The 17,390-nt window shown below is 38.6% G+C and overlaps 1 protein-coding gene across 11 annotated transcripts in view; it reads left to right on the top strand.

Moving 5' to 3' along the window:
* ABLIM2 (actin binding LIM protein family member 2) overlaps window positions 1–17,390 on the top strand; it is a 145,042-nt gene that overhangs the window by 80,268 nt on the left and 47,384 nt on the right. For all 11 annotated transcript variants that reach the window (XM_052780573.1, XM_052780569.1, XM_052780572.1 and 8 more), the window contains exons 7-9: window positions 8,122–8,209; window positions 11,496–11,554; window positions 15,580–15,657. In XM_052780573.1, the coding sequence (XP_052636533.1) occupies window positions 8,122–8,209; window positions 11,496–11,554; window positions 15,580–15,657 (225 nt within the window). The remainder of the gene's footprint in view (window positions 1–8,121; window positions 8,210–11,495; window positions 11,555–15,579; window positions 15,658–17,390) is intronic.

Genomic DNA, 17,390 nt, shown 5'->3' with positions numbered 1-17,390 from the left:
TTTGGTCCTGAGTCAGAACTTGTTTGCAGATGTCACAGAATGAGATTACAGTTACAATAGTGCTGATTTTTCTTTCTATTCTTTCTTTTTCTTAATTATTCTCTTTAGGCATTTTTAATTTTTTTATTATTATTACTATTTTTTATTTCTCCCACAAGCATTACAAACTTCTTATTCTGAGAGTCCAGTATATAGCAAGTAACTATCATTCTGAGATAAATGTCCCTGTTGGTACATTTGATCTGCACTTTATACCTGGAAGAATAAAGAGTGTGTGGGAGGCAGTAAAAATGACTCAAATGTGGGTGGGAAGTCTCAAGGCTCTGCGAAGTACAGCGGGATGATCCAGAACCAAGACAATATGAAATAACTGTACATGTGAGACAGCTAAAGCTGTAAGTAATGCTGCAGGTGCATGTATTGAACGTTTCACATGACTGTTTCTTGGCATCTAGTGGGATGATAAATGAATCCAGTAAGGAGAAGATGAGGAGAAGGTTTGATTCAAAACATTACACTACATTTACACTGGTGTAAACCCCATTGAAAATGGTTCATTTGCCCTGGCACGTTGCTGAAGTGACTCAGTGGTGAGTCAGGTCCACTGTGACTAACAGAATTAGTAAGAGTTTTCCTCCACATAATTCTCTTTGTCTCCTGGCTCTCTCACTTTTCTCTCCTCAGCACTGTTGTATAACATAAGCAATAGATATTTTGCGAAATACCTCTGCCTTGATAATGTTGCTGTCCCTTCACACCCAGTAGATGACATGACAGCTGTTTACTAACTTAACCATTACTGTATACAACTATTACTGAGTAATCCTCCAAGTTCTTCTGTAGGATGTGCAAAACTCTGACTTTGCTAGAAGTGTGAATGGAGATTTTATGTGGTTATACTTAAAGCTGGTAACTGAGCACAGTATTCTACTCCAAGCAGCAAAGGTTATCTGATTTTCTGAATATCATCGCTCTAATTTGAAAATATCCCATAGAATCCAGTTTATGGAGCCAGTGTAGTCCACATAATATGCCACTATGTTGATGCAATGGCAGAGTTACGAGTGTGTGGCCGTTGAACACGCTTGATGGTGTGGTGCTGTGCACCTTCTCTATGGTACTCTTGAGATAAAGACAGAAGGACAAACACCTGAGCCCTAGATTTTACATGGCCTTTAGGATTAAACCCACATTGCACAATCCCATGTTGAAGTGCTGGCCAAGAACAAGAGGGTTGTATTACCAGGTGGGAATAAGCAAGAACAATCCCTGATTTCAGCCTAGTAGATGGAATAACTTGATAGGAAGATTTTCTGGGCCAGTTCTGTGCTGTTAGGTCAGAGAGCTATTAAATAATAACTAATTTATTTCTGGGAGCAGGTACTAAAACCTTAGCTCAGCCAAAGTCAGGGAACTGCATTTACTTACAGAAGTTGTGAATTTGCCTCCATAAATCAATGCAGTGACTAGTTAGGCCATTTAATGTCAAAATGCTGTATCTTGTTGAAAAACTTTGTTAAATTTCATAAAGATAAATGACTGGAGTTTCTTTTTATACCTGTATTTCATTATCAGTTTCCTGTACATTTCTGGCACCTAAGAAAAAGAACAGTTCATTCACATAATAGTTTACTATCCCAGTAAAACCAGTCATTTGGGGAATGAATGAGGAAGGATGAATTAAATATCCACTAAAGGGGTTCAGTGGTTTTCCACCTTTTTTGATTTGCACACTCTGAAAAAAATATCCCAGTGAAGGTACATACTCCTCAATGTTGAATTTAAAATGATAATGAACTTTCCTTACCCAGTGTTTAGATGTTTTTCTCCCCAGATCTACTCATATGAATCCATGTACATAAGCTGAAAGCGGTAGAAGATTCATTTATCAAGGAGTTATATCTTGATTCTATGTTCTGTTTCAGTATGACGTATGTACATCAAGCACATCTTGATTTATTTTGATACCTTACGCACAATTGTGAGTGCTTGGAAATGCATATGGGATATGGTGGACAGTCGGCTAAACCTGAGAGCAGTGTGCCCTGGCAGTGATGAAGGCCACCAGCCTAGAGGGCAATTTCAACAGGAGCACAACCAGTAGATTGAAGATATCCCTCTTTTATTCAGCATTCACTAGACCACGTGTAGGATACCGTGTCCATCTTTGTGCCGTCCCATACCAAAAGAAGCTGATTAACTGAAGTGAGTTTGGTGGAGGACCACCATGGTAGTTGAGGGGCTGGAGTACATATCCTGTGAGGAGATGCTCAGGGAGCTGGAATTGTTCAGCTTGGGGAAGGGATGGCTTTAGGGGGACCTAGTAGCAGTGTTCCTGTACCTATGAGGAGGCCCTCAAGGACGTGGAGACGAGCTCCTTACTGAGGTGCATGGTGGGAGAGCAGGAGACAACTGTCACAAATTGAAAGAGGGGAAGTTCTGACTTGATAAACAAACAAAAAATCATTGTAAGGATAACTAAGCATTGGGGCAGGCTCCTCAGAGGTTTTGTAGTCTCCGTCCTTGGATGTTTTCAATATCTGATGGGACAAATTCCTGAGCAGACTGATCTGAGTTGAGCATCAACCCTGCTTTGAGCAGAAGGTGGAATTAGATGACCTCCTGAGGGCCTTCCCAGCCTGAATTATTCTATCATTCTGTGGTGCACTCGCATACTTCCTGACTTTAAACTGAATTATATTTCTACTATTAGCTGTATTACAAAGTGCACTTGAAGAAATCTCAGTGCCCTTCAATGAATGAATGTGAATGTCCGTGTGAATGAAAATTATTCAGGAAATGGAGGCAGAGTATAGAAAAGAGAATAATTTATTGTCTAATTGAAGTTTTAAACTTCTACCCCTTACTACAGTTCCTAAGTATTTTTCCCCTTCCCATTCCAAACAAATAGTAATTCCGTTCCACTTACACAGCAGCAGTCAGGTCATATGTCTTTCATAAGAGCTTTAGTCCTTCATTTCAGGGTGAGAAGCTGCCTGATGGAAAGGCTTATTTATTGTCAGTGGGTTTGCGCTTTATTCTGTTTCCCGTCGCTTGAACAGGTGGTTGTCTGGTGATGACCCAACTCTCAACAAATTTGTTCCATGTGAAAAGCTTTTAACTAAGAATGCTTTATAACCAGTCTTCTGTGGGTTTTGTTTCTGGATCATGCAACTGCACCATGCCTTGGCACACTAGCAGGCTCAGCGTTTTGCAGGCTGACTTCCATTATCTGTGTTCAGGATAGGATACAGTTAGGACTTCATCTGGAGATTTTAGAGCAGGAGGATGGCAGGCTTTGGACCTACCTCAATAGATAACACTTGCTGGTAATAATGCACTATTACAGCAACCTATATTGTATTATACATTTAAAATGGAAAATATACTTTGATGTGATTGAGTCATTGTGGCAGTCTAACCTTTTCTCACTTCTACAAACTCTTTACTCCCAGCAGTAAAAGATGTCAGTTACCACTGTGCATTTTGATAACAGGATAGATTTTTTAAATTATTATTATTTTTTATTTTTACAGGAAAAAGTTTACTGAAAACTTTTCATTCTCAGGAAAGGAACCAAATAGTTATGAGTTTATTTAACACATTAAATGATTTTGTCTACTTTCTTTCTTCCCTTTACTAGCTGCTTTACCGAGTAGTGCAATCAGATAGGATGTGCTTAGACTATACTGGTGAGAGAGTCATCAGAAATCTTGAGTCGTCTTTCCAGGAGTCAGCCTGCACTTTGAGCTTTAGGCTGCTCTGGTTCAATCCCTCGTGTCAATCCATAAGTAGTTGTCGCTCATCAACTGCAGTGAAAAATTACATCAATCGCACTCCTGGCAATGGCATGAGAGGCCAGATGAGCAATGTCATTGTGATAGAGTTACATTTATTATACATATTATCTTTTATATATTCTACCGCTTCATCAGTTATTGCAGTCATAGCCAGAGAATGAGCAGAGGTTTTTGCTGAGCTGTCTGCTATAATGTAGTATCTTTTTCCTGAGTGATGACAGCTAATTTAAAATCCAACCTTAAGTAGTTAAGGTTATTCTTTCTGGTATGAATTACTCCAGTTTTGCTGGCGTTGCATGTTTCCCAGGCCTGGTGTTCATACTGCTCTGCAGACTTTAGGATAAAACCCCTTACTGTCTTCAAATTGTACTTTAAATGATGTGATTCATATTTGTTGCATCAGGTTCGTTCTTTTGTCTGGTTCAAGAAGTTATGAGAAATGAGAAAAGGCAGTTCTATGTACTCTGTTGCAGAGCTTTCTGGTCCTGTTTTAAGTGAAGCATGGGTTTACTTGTCGATGTGCTGTGGGATGGGTAGCAACACTGCGGTGCCCCCCATGCTTAGGGCAGGGAGTGCGGGGAGGTCCTCGGCTCCCGTGGGAGAACATTCCCCACGCTGACCCAGCCCAGAAGGCTCTGTCTGCTGTGCAGAGGAGATTTACCATTCAAAGCAGCCCCTCATATCTAAGGGGAATGAAGTAATTCGTAATACTTTGTCTCGGAGTGTTAAGGACTGTTTTGACTCCACCTTAAATTACACACCAACACTTTGACTCGGTGATTGTGGAAAGCTGGTGTAGTCAACTGAAGAGAAATTAAACTGTTGGTAGCGTACTGTCTTGCTAAGGACATGCTTTGCTATTCAGGTTTGAGGAAATCTCAGTTGAGAATTAATCTTTAAATTGATCTTCATAATAATACTATCTTCACATCTGGATGCATGGGCACAAAGACCTGGTGCAGTCTTGAAGCAAATGTAGGATATTGAGAAGGTTTCGTGCAATCTACCACTTGAACCATGAGAGAGATCTGAGAGATGAATGTTGCTTCTTCTGTGTGATGTGTGTGTTGATATTTTATTAAACACTGAGACAACAATCTGTCAAACTAAGCTTTCAAACTGTGCAAAGAAGTAACCATATGGTTAGGAATTTGTTTGCTGCATTGAACTCCCTCACATCAATATAACCAAGAAAAGAAAAAATAACGAGGCCATCATTACAACTAAACTGAAAACATGAAACAGTTGCTGCCCTAAGCTTACAAAATTTCTGGGTTCTGCTGGGGCCGATTGTTCATCTATGAGATGAAGCCACTGAAATAGTCTGAAGAGAAAGGAGAAAGGGGCACTGATGAAAGCCTCTTTGGCATGTACCCAGGTGAGGTTATGATTTACATTCAGACCCAACACAACCAGGTCCTGGGTTTGAATATAATTTATGTTATCTAATCAGGCTAACTGTATAAACATATCAGGGAACATTATTAGTTAATTCCTGCATCAAGTCACTAGCCTCAGATTCAGCTATTGCCTCTCATTTAGAAAGATGATGTGATCTGTTTTAAATACTTAAATTGATGAAGAGTCTGCCATATCTTGTCTTCTGTGCTTTGGTTAGAAGAGGGACAAAATAAAAAATTTTTAAACAGGGGAAACAAAAACCACTGTTGGCACTTAAAGTTATATGGAAAGTTCGAGTATGTCCCATTTTAATTCAGAGGTAGTTATGCAGAATCCATTGGAGTTATCCTGGTGTCAGCATCAGCAAAAGTTTCATTATACCTTTCTCCCCTGATTTCTCTGTTATAATTGTATCTAAGTTATAAAAGAGGTCTCTCTGTGCAATTCTACAGCTAGTTGATATTACTTACTACATGGAGTGAATTAAAATTATGTATTTGGTTGTACTGTTAAATTTGGGGAAATAGATTTTATTCTGCGATGCGTCCAGGAGATTTTATTCTGCGATGCATCCAGGTTATCTGAGAATGTGTTCTGACAGTGTATTTTAGCAGAGGAGTAATTGAATTCCCCTAGAGGGTGTTAGCCTGGGAATTGTATCAGCTGTGCTAAATCAATTGAATTATTGAGACTATGCATTGCATTAGCAATGCTTGTGCAGTACAAATCTTCCAAGGGAAATGATACTTCTTTTCAGCTTGATATTCCAAACCTAAGTTTATCTGGTGATAGTTGAATACCCTTCTGTGCTTAAACACTTGCAATCCGGCAAGCAATTTTAAACCTGAGGTTTAAGCCCAATACTGATACTTTATGGTCTGATACCTGAAGGTGTCAACACAGTAGTGACCATCTTCCATGTCTCAAGTTGCAAAAATCGCTCAGTGGTCTGCACAGATGACACCATAAAAAGGAGAGTGAACTGGAACAAAGCTTTTTTCAAAATGGCAGTTTTGATGTGATGCGTTGCTCTTCCTCATTGCTGATTTAAAATGCAGCAACAGCTTCTCAGGGGTGGATCAAGTTAACACTGATGAAGTAAAATCAGAGATTCTTTAACCTAGATTACCACACTCGTATGTTTGATATTGTGAATGGCAAAATAGCCCCCAGACACAGATAATGTTCTTTAGTATAAATACCTCTGAAAGCTTTGTCATTCAGTCAATGAAAAAGAGTAAGACAAGTCATTCCTGTAGTAACAGTGTTGAATTTCTAGAATTTCTATATTAATAGAAGGGGGTTTTACAGTGCAATGCTGTGAGAGCATATTTACATGCTGAAGACAGTGGGGCAATATTTGATAGTAATTTTTTAAAGGCACACACAATCATAGTAGCACTTTCAACCTTTTTCAGATAAGCAGGGTATGAGACATTCTACATGGACCAAAATTTGCTTATTTTTAACTGCAGGAGAATTCCTACTGAAGTCAGACTTAGCTTTAAGTTAAACGTAGTTTAATTTAGCTCTAAGCTTTAGAATTACTTGGTCCCCTGGCTTTCGTTCATAATGGAAGTGGCATTGACCTTAAGCCACTTAAACCATGGGCCATTCTGTCTAGCACAGAAGAGTATGAGGTCAAAGAGGAGGAAGGAGATGCCAAGATGTGGCTTTCAGCTCTGTAGGGGTTTGAAAGAATGAGGAGTGTTGGGAGCATGCACAAGTGCTGGCTTTGGGTTGTTGAACTCTTTTGTGAGTATCATCTGAAAGACGGGGTAAGGGTGCAGTTTGGAGGGACTGGCCTGTGTTGTTCACTCAGAAGAACACAACTCCCTGAATGCTATTTTTGTCCCTGGCTCAAACCAACATTGCCTTGTGGTGCTGCTGTCCTTGCCTGTGGGAACCAGAGTGAACAAGTTCGCCCACAGTCAGCCATAGAACTGAATTTTGGCCAAGCTACCAAAATTGAGTCCTGCATAAATCCCTTGATCCAAGATTCTTGGCTTTTTTTTCTGATAGTCATTTGAGGTTAACTTCACCCTTGCCTGTGTTACACATTGATGTTCTGACATAGACAAGCCCTTGCTCCTTTATAGCAGGTAGATGTCTTCTCTTGAAAAACCCACTGAGGTCAATGGTGAAACAGTTTAAATTAATGGGGTTATAAGGTATTTGGAAATCTAAATTTATGAAAATTTATGAGTTACTAAGCTGTTCTGAGCAAATTTAGGGTTCAGTACTATTCTTATTCCCATCAATGAAAATGGTGGCATTAAATTATGTGGATTAATCTCAGAACAATTGGCAAAGCTCCTGGCTTGTCTGAGTGAGAGAGTTAGTGCACAGTACCCAAAAGCATCAGCTCTGAACTCAAGAGACCTATAGGCATGCCACACACATTCTTCATGGAAACCCTTTAGTACCCATTACCTGCAAGACAGTTTCAAAGCAGATACAAACATTCCTTGCACAAGATGGTTCTTACTGTGCATTAAGATTATATATTCAGTGGGATCATGACAAACATACAGTTAAGTTGCAAATCCATGCTCAAGGTTATGACCTCCCAACTTCCTTGTGCAGGTAAGTCCTAAGCTACCTTGCACTTGGTGCACGGTATGGTTGTTTACAGGGAAAATGTGTTCACTATACAAAATTGTTTCCATTCTGTAAATTCAGAGATTTAACTATTGAACATTAACTTTTTTGCGTAGGCGAGACCATAATTACATTTTAAATCATGAGTTGTCTATAATCAAAAATTGGCATTATGGTTGTAGGAGGTTATTGAACTTATAGGCATTAACTAATTTTACTCTAATTAGTCATTTTCTAGAGGATGAAAGAAAAACTCCACATAGCGAAGCTGCTGAATTGATCAGTGTACTTAATCATCTGTACCTTTTTTCCCAAACAGGCAGGAGAAAAACATTATCACCCAACGTGCGCACGATGTGTCAGGTGCAGTCAGATGTTTGCAGAAGGAGAAGAAATGTATCTTCAAGGTAAAAACAAAAGCAAACAACCAAAAAACAAAACCCCAAACAGTTACACTTGGCAACATGCCCCTCTTGCCCATACCTGCTAGCATGGGTGAGGTGTTTTGCACATATTCTCACTTTGTAACTACCAAAGAAAACGAAGAATGCAATGTGTAGGCTAACAAAGAGCAAAAAAACCCTCCTTGTTGCTTCTTACTCACCTATTACTTCTCTCTCAGTTCAAATCCAATAGCAAGTGTGAATCACAGAAAGGATGAGCGGTAGCAGTTACTTCCTGCAGATGGAAGTACTTGACAGTAAAGATTATAAAATTTTCCATTTATTAAAAAATGTGATTTTTCTGCAATGATAAATGGTCCAGATGAAAGTTAACATGCATGCGGGGCAGCAGGTTCCCCAAAGCTGCTGTTGCAGTCCTAAGACCAGTTCTGTACCCATTGCCCATTTGGGTATGAGGAGAAAATCTGCAGGTCCGTACCTGAATTCCCCTCATTCAGACCTAAGTGCCCTCAGAGGGTGAAGAAGAGGATGCCTTGGAGCTGAAGCCCTTACCACAGAATATGCCTATACCTTACGCAGCCATAAGCTTGCACAAGAGAAATTCAGTGTTTCTTGTCAGGGAATTTCAGTGGTAATAGAGAAGGACTTGCACAATAATTTATTCAATGAAAAAAAAAAAGTTATTTAACATAGATATGAGCTAAAATCTGTATTTCATATGTACCAACTTTTAGCTGTACTACACTGATCGAAGAAAACAATGTCTACACAGTTAAATACAGGGTCAGACACCAGAGAAAATGAAGGCTTTTGCCTATGTCTTTGACTGACTGTATCTTTTCAAAGGAAGACAGAAAAGAGAAACTCAGTGAGATGTGGGAACTGCAAGGCTGGTGTATTATCCTAAAATCACATGCTTGCCCACATCTGTATTATAACTTTGCAATTGTCCACAGTTTTCTAGAAGCGTACTTTGAAATCATTCATTAAGCTGGAAAAGTTAGACTTTATTTAAAACACAACAGTGGTCTCAGTAAGATCTAATTATAATTTAGTACGTTATTTAAAATGACAATTTTATTGTCACTTTGGTTTCCAACAAGAACTAGCTCATTAAAGGACATAATGATCCTTTTCTGTTCTCATGGATTCTCCCTCAGGAGCCAGAAAATGCTGTGTTTCTTCCAATTGCAAAGTAGTGTAGCGGTACTAAAATCCCCTGGGAAATCAATAGTTTAAAAAAAAGGTATCAAACCACAAATTTGTTTCTAGATTTCAAACCTTCTGAAACTGGGTTGCAAGTGAATCTTCTTTTTAAGTTCAGTTTGTTATAAGGGTGGATATTTGTTAGGTTTTGAGCTAATTTTTAGTTCAAATAATCACAAAGTATGCTTGGGTCCTGTTATTTTGGACCCATCTTACTCACTTTATTTTCTGATGCACGAAACATTCGTACCAGCTTACTGTCGTACGCTTTTTGTCTTCACATGAAAAGCAGTTTCCATTAGAAACTGATGTTAACTTCATGAAAGATCTGTGGTTAGGTATTTGGACTATCTCACCTGATGTGGTAGATAATAAAAAATGTCAGAGCCCAGGATTTTATAACTTGTTCTTCATCCTCTTAATAAACTATTGTAAAGTTCCTTTAGGTGTTGCGTGTTCCTTAGCAGAAATTGAGTCATCAGCATGCACTTTGGGTGGACTTTTGGGTGAAAGGATTCTTTCTTCTGTGTCAAAAAGTTTCCCAGCCAGTTTTGCTTGACCACAGATAAAAAAAAGTTGATCTAAATACTTCTTAAAACCATTGGGAAGATTTACATCAACTTACGCAGCTGTTGGGACAAACGCTTTCAGTGGGCAAGCTCAGACCCACTTGTCATTGGAAGATAAGTTAGTATTGAATTTAAAGGTGCTATAAAGATGTTGCTTAGTGGTTCAGTCCCAAGAAACTTCAGTAACTTGGTAAATATAATTTATCCAGTCTGTACTTATAGATAGTCTTTTACTGCTTGAGTCTGGGTTCATCGGGGTTATTTTTGTGAAATAAATTATAATGATCTCCATCTGTCTTCTGGGAAATAGACTTTCTGTTTCTATCTTGTTTCCAAAATCCACTGGTTAGAAAACTATCAAACTGCTGTGAAAACAAAGCATTTCCAATAACTCTTCTTGGTGCTCTCCACCCAGTATAAACATTAAATATTTATAACACAAAGGATCTCAACTTCCCATTTAGTCAGGCAGAAGTTGCAGTGCACTCACATTATTTAACTCTGCGGAGCTTTAGTTTGTGGCTTGTCCGAGCTCAGACTGGCATAAACAAAGGTTCCTTTTTACTATTAAAATTTACAAATAATTATTTTATTTTATATAGTTACACACATTCCACTTCCATTGAACACCGAGTATTGAACATTGTGTTCAACCATTTAAAAGATTTTTTTTTTTTTTTTAACTTTGTGACTAATGCAAAACTATTAAGTTTCTTTCTCACTCTTGATGTTTACTTATATCTCTGGAGTTCATAATCCTCTCTTCAATACTTACATGCAGTAGAGAACTGGTTCATTCTCTATTTCCCGCTTCCTCCAGGATGGATTTTCTCTTGAATTTATGCAGTTCCTTAGTATTTGGCTTATTAGAGACAAATATACAGGAAGTGCAAGATCAGTACAGTGAATAATTCTGAAAGAAAGACTGAATTTTCAGGTAGTGTTAAATGCCACAATGCTATTCCATCCCATCTCAGTGTGCTACTTAGTATGACCTGGGCCAGGCTATTACAAGAATACATATAATAAGAGTACAGGAAATACTAACTACATATAAGGAAAAAAAAAAATTTACCATGAGAATGGAACAGGTTGCCCAGAGATCCTGTGGGATCTCCATCCTTGGAGATATTCAGAACCCAACTGGGCACAGCCCTGAGCTGCCTACTGTAATGGGACCTGCTCTGAGCAGGAGGTTGGGCTGGAGGAGCTCCAGAGATCCCATATCACACTTCGTAGGACTCAGGTTTTGGTGTTGATCTCACATATTGAAGTACACGTAGCTTTCTGAAGTGTACCTAGTCTTTAAAATGTATGTGATCAGGCTTACTGATACTGAGAAGTTGCCAGTTTTAGCTTTGAAAGTATCCATGAAATAGTGACTGCAGTGGAATCAGTCAGAATGCTGTGTCTTATAAAACCTTATAGGAAGGTTTAATAAGGTTCTTATTTTAAACCTTTTAAGGTTCTTATTGGGGAACTGAATTAAGCAGAACTTTAAATTTACTTTACAGGTACATCCATCTGGCATCCAGTTTGTAGACAGGCTGCAAAGGCTGAAGAAAAAAACAAGGTAAAAAGACCATATTTTTACCCAGTGTTATTCTATTGTCATATTATTCTCTATCCCTTTCTTTACAGTGGGCTTGGAGGGAAGGATTTGGAATTTTTTCAATACTGTAATTTTAAATTTTAAATTACAGAAATCTAGTAGGTTAATGTAATGTAATAATGTAATATAAATATTCTGCTTTTACTTAGTGATTAAAGCTACAGCTTCAGGAGAATGCTGACCTAAGAGTTACATGTATAAGCTGAATAAAGAAAAATGTGAAAATACGAATGAGAAAAAAAAATAAATTTTTAAGTTCTGTCTGATTTTGATGTGATCAGTGCATGACCTCTTCTCTTTTTATGTGGCTCTGCACTTAAAAGATCAGAGGACTTTCGCTTTATTTGTTTTTACAAAAAAAATCTCTCCTTGGAATTTCTTTTTTATTATTTGTTTATAAAATGTTGGCAAGCCAGCCCCAACTTAATTTAATCTCTGGCTTTAAGTACCTCCTTAAGTTGGATCATTTGTGCATCTGTCTGTGTGCAAGGGGAAAAGGGGGAGTTCTGGCAACTTTAATAATTACAAGGTTAGCAGATGAATAAGCTGCCCCTAGGAAATGAAGAATTAATCTGTGGCTGGGGAAATGATCCCTCTGAAGTGGTGGGACTGAGATACAACTATCTCATTAAGGCACAGGCCAAATATGGGGTTTTTCAGTTCTGATGTTTCCTGATGCTCCAAGTAGTACTCTTGGTATCCTTGTTCGAAGAAGCTTTGCTTTGATTCATCAAGGCTTGGACGGAAGGCACATCGGACAAGTCAGAACAGCAGGCAGCAGCTATAAAAAGAGTGTTTACAAATCTGGTGTGTTAGCAAGTGCAACTTTGACTAAATTACAGTTTTGAAAAAAATTGGTTTGGGCTTTACCCTGAAGGATCGTGGCTGTATTTTTTGTACCCATGTGTTTGGGAAGCGATTGCTCTGGTATTCTTCATGGCGAGATCTGAATATCAAATAAGTAGCATTTCAGTATAAAATGTATTGTTTAATACATGTATATTTAAAATTGTCAAAATACTTTAATAAGTGCTGCTGATTCAGCCTAATACTAATAAGCAGTATTTCAGGCTTCCTAAGGATTTTATTCTGGCTGAGTAACTGAAATTGCAAGGCTAAAACCCCATGTAATTTATTGAAAATGTAGTAGAGTTTTGGGTTTTTTCCCCTCCTTCAAAGACAGACAGCGAACTTGGTTGTACTGTGTTCCTACTTGGCTGCCTTTTCCTCACAAAGGCAAAGAAAGTGTACTTGCAAGATATTGCGTAAAGGCTGATTCATTTATAACACATCTCTTCTGAGCACTGGGAGTTTGCCCCTTCCCCAGCAGAGAGGAAGACATCTGTATCTGAAAGACAGTGGGAGTTTTGCATGAGTAGGGAAAAAACCCAGGATGGAGCTCAAAGGATTTTCCCAAGTCTAGTTATTTTTCCTTTTCTTCGGGTTTTTCCTCTTTTTTTGGTCCTTACACTCATTTTTGAAAAAATAAATCAAGAAGAAAGGATGCCGTTTCAAAGAGGGTAGTAATGGACTTTTCAAGGTAACTTGTGAAGTTGGGAATGGGATATACTGGTTGAGAAATTTTCTCGTCAACCTTTGCAGTTTGTTGTTTTTAAAAGTTATCTTTCTGTATATTTATAGAGATATATGCACAGCATGTAAAGTAGGTGACAAAGGCAGAAGGAGTAAGTGGCAGCACACTCCAAAACTTTGGAGATGGAGTGGAAGGGAAAAAGAAGTTGTGAAAGAGAGTGACAGCAAAAAGAAAAATGATGGGAGAGTGAGATTGTAAGCAGAAGGGATGAAGCAGGAAAAGACAGAAGAAATCAAAGTAGCAAGAGAAAAAATAAGGATTATCAAAAGGCAAAAAGGAAGAAGAGGTAGGTGGAGGAAGAATAAAAATGTGTAGTACGGTGAAAAGAACTGAACAGAGGCAATGGAGCCAACTGAGATGTAAGTTTTTACTGCAAACGCTAGGAGGTTATGTGCAGCAGGCATGGACTGGGGATGCTAAAAGGTGTAATGGATCATGCAGAGAATAAAAAGCATGAGTGAGATGTGGAATGACTGGGTTTTAATCACCAGGAGGAGAAATGGGAAAATTTGTGGGAGTAACTGAATAGCGTAAGGAAGCACAGAAGTCTGCAGAAGTACCTTATAAAGATGAGACTCTACACTTTGATTGCAAAAATTAGAAATTCTAACAAATTGTAGTTCTTCTTAAAAACAAGGTGGCACCTCTGAATTGAGGAACGCCCATGAAAAAACTCCAGGAATTTATTAAGAGTTATTAAATGTATTCAGCCAGGTATGTTATGCGCTTTAAGGTCATGCTACAGTGGGTGATCTTAAAGCACACTCCACTGATGCACATGACACAGAAAGAAGCTCTGAAGCTCTATCTAGAGAATCCTGAGCTTAATCCAAAACTGTCATTTGACTTTAACAGGGTTCAAAATGTTGGAATAGTGCAGTTTTCTTCAGTTTTTTTTTCTCTACCACATTGGGCCTCCTGTAGGGACATGATGAAAGAGAAGTATGGTTTGCACATGACATCAGTGCATTGATGACACTTTCATGTCATTTACACAAGTTCTGGAAAACTACAGCGTGCTTTAACTACGTAGAAGAACAGTGCAATTACACTGTCCGTGTTAAATGATCATCTCAATGGCAGCCACAAGTATCTCTCAGATAATACTCTATTTCTGTGCTTGTCCCCTTGGACCTTCTGAGTGTTTACAGAGCCTCAGTGTGAGACAACTGAAAATGAGAGGGAGAAAATTCCAAAATCCCAGTCAGACATGCCAAAACAATTAAACTGAATCTTTTTTGTATGGATAAGTATCTCCACATATAGTCTCAGAGAAGCCACAGGACTATTTGGACTAAAGAAGGTCACCGGAAGGATAGTTGTGATCATTTAGTTTGTTTGCTCTGCTGACACAGTACAGTACAGTACAGATATATTCACATATTGCTTCTAAAAGCTAGTAAATACTTCAAGTAAAGACTGGAGTAGTAGGGAGGATGCTGCCTTGACCTGACAGCTTAATAGTGCTAAAATCCTTTTAAGGGTTTGAACAGTTGTAACCTCCAGGTGAGAAGTGTCAGCCTTTCGTGAGACAGTAAATGATGGTAATTCTGAGCGCATGGAAAAATACATACTTTTTGCAATCAGGGACAGGTTTCTCCATAGATGGGAAAGAATATTTACCCAGAATTAACATATCTGGGTTAAAGAGGGTATAAACCCATTGATTTCATAGCAAGATTTGTTTAAACTTCAATTATGAATGTGAGGTCTGTTCACTTATGGTTAATATCATTGTGTCTCACAACCCTTTGTTATTTAAAAGTAATTATATTTTTCATGATAAAGGAATCTACCAAACAGGAAGCAATAAAAGTCTGTCACTGAATGCCAGAGTGATTGAAAACAGGGCAAAACCAGTTGAGTATTAAAATTAATCTGGTAGCCTTACGGTCAGAGAGGGGGAAGCTAACTTGTTGGGTGTCTGATTCAGGATGCTCTGCAGGATGTCGTGCTGTTTGCTATGAGTGAATGGCACAGTAGCATGACACGTTCCAGAAGCAATGCAGATTGGTTTGATGGTATAACCTCAGAGTAAAAATGCTGCCACTGTTTCATGTTGTAACTTGACCTGTCCCTGATAGTGCCCAAAGGCTGTCCTGACAGCCCAGAAGTGCTCCAGGCCATTTCATTCTGAAGGGAAGGGAAAAGAAAGTCATATGTAAAGTAATTTTTGCATTTTCAAAAGGTTAATTTGACTGACTGAAAGTGTTCTTTTATTTTTAACCCTTCGGTATGCCTGTATGTTCTGAGCTCGCTGTAATATGCCACTTTGGAGTGGTAAAGGTTAAATTAAATGAAATGTCTCGCACACTCTTTTTGAAGTAACCGTTACATTTTCTCTCCATCTCCTCTATTTCTTATCTGTTTCACTTCTCTTCTCCTGCCATAGGAAACGAGGACTTCCTCTGAGAGTATTATTTCTGTACCTGCTTCAAGTACATCAGGTTCCCCAAGCCGTGTGATCTATGTGAGTATTTCACAGCGAAGGTCATTCTGTGGGATGGGGAAAACCCCGTGCTTCCTCCTACAGTTTAGTGCGTTGTGTGGAAAGTTAGTGTCTCCAAACCACTGCAGTTAGTGATTCCTCTAAAATGGAATTTACTTTCTCATGGTTAAAATGGTTGAGTACTGCATTTGCCATAATACAATTCTGGCAGTTTCCTCTTATTTTTTGTGGTGGATTTATAGCATTTGCATTATGACTAGAGCTGGCTTATACCAAAGCATGCAAAATACTGCAGTGCTTTCTAAAAAGAAAAGTTTAAGTAAACAGTACAGCCCACAGGTAGATTACAAGCATAGATTTGAACGCAACTTGTCTAAATCGAGCTCTTGAGCCCGCATCTGATGGCTTATGAAAACACTCGTGCATGAGATTGCAGGACTCGGGCCTTGACAAATGCCAGTCCCTAACCTCAGAAGACCTTTGATGTGTTTATCATTTAAGAAGTGCTAGCTCTGGAAAGCTCATAGAGAGAATTTAAAATAACAAGTATAATAAAAGCTTATGCTGAGTATTTTTTCAGTACTGGGTGTACCTTGCTTGTCATAATTGCTGTAGCTGATGTTCATGGCCAAATTCTCAAGGCTACCACCAATAGCTAAAAAATATCTACAAATGTGGCATGATCCATACAAACATCTCTTGCAGAGCTTCAGTATTCCCAGGGCTATTCTTTGTCCTGTCCAGGTATCCCTCACGTAGGCAGGTTGTTCTCATCGGATAGGACCACATGCAGAGGAGATTGCTGGAGATGTGATTGACTGCTGGAGAGATTATTATACAAAGATTAAGGGCTTTTATCTACTACACTGAGACAAGCAAAAGAGTGCCTTGGAATCAAAACTGTCTTTTTTCTTCAAGTAAAAATTATCTTGAATGCAGTATACCCTTTATCTGAGTAAGACAAGTAGAAGTGGAAGAACTGCCCCTTACCTAAATGCGCATCGGTGTTTCTGAGTTCTTCTTACAGTAGAGCTCCATGCTGGTGGATACCAGTGGTATATTCCCAGTAAAAAAAAAGTTGTTGCCTCAACTCCTGTGAAGACAATTATTGTGCTAGGAGCCTGTTACCATGTAAGAACTTTCTTTGGCCCAGATGGTCTCAATCTCTCCAGCCATGCACCACTTCATTGTTTTTATAAGCATGAGCATTCTTCTAAGATTTATATGCTTTTAGTGACATTTATCTAACTGTTGGATGGTACTGTTTTTCTTGATGCTTGTGATTACAGCTTTAAATATGCTTCACAGGCTGTTGAAAGTCAAGGACAAACTTCCATTCTCTTTTTCTGTTTTTTTTCCAAAGGATATTGTTTAAATCAGCACACAACTGTAATGTTCGTTACTGTAATATACTTTAGAGGCAGCTGGGACTGTGAAAAAATAAAGTTGTCTAGCAAATATGAGTCAATTAGGAAAAAAGATTCCCCAGAGGTGTGCAAGTTCTTGCTATATCTGTCTCATCTCTGACTGCTTAATTGTCAAAGCTGTGAGATTGATTAAATCCTATTTTGGCTTTCACGAACAGGAAAGTAAAAAGAATTAAAAACATGTTACTGGACTTCTATATTATCAAAATGATTCTTTGTCTCTCTTTTGCATCTGTTTTCTATTACAGGAGTGTTATGACATACAGACATGCTCAAGATTTGTCTTGGGTGCTTTTGTGATTGGTTTTACCAAACCTAAATTCACGC

Source organism: Harpia harpyja, chromosome 2 (genome assembly GCF_026419915.1).
Source record: "Harpia harpyja isolate bHarHar1 chromosome 2, bHarHar1 primary haplotype, whole genome shotgun sequence".
In the NCBI taxonomy this organism is placed as follows: domain Eukaryota; kingdom Metazoa; phylum Chordata; class Aves; order Accipitriformes; family Accipitridae; genus Harpia; species Harpia harpyja.
The sequence above is the reverse complement of the archived record's forward strand: the minus strand, read 5'-3'. Positions and strand labels throughout refer to the sequence as shown.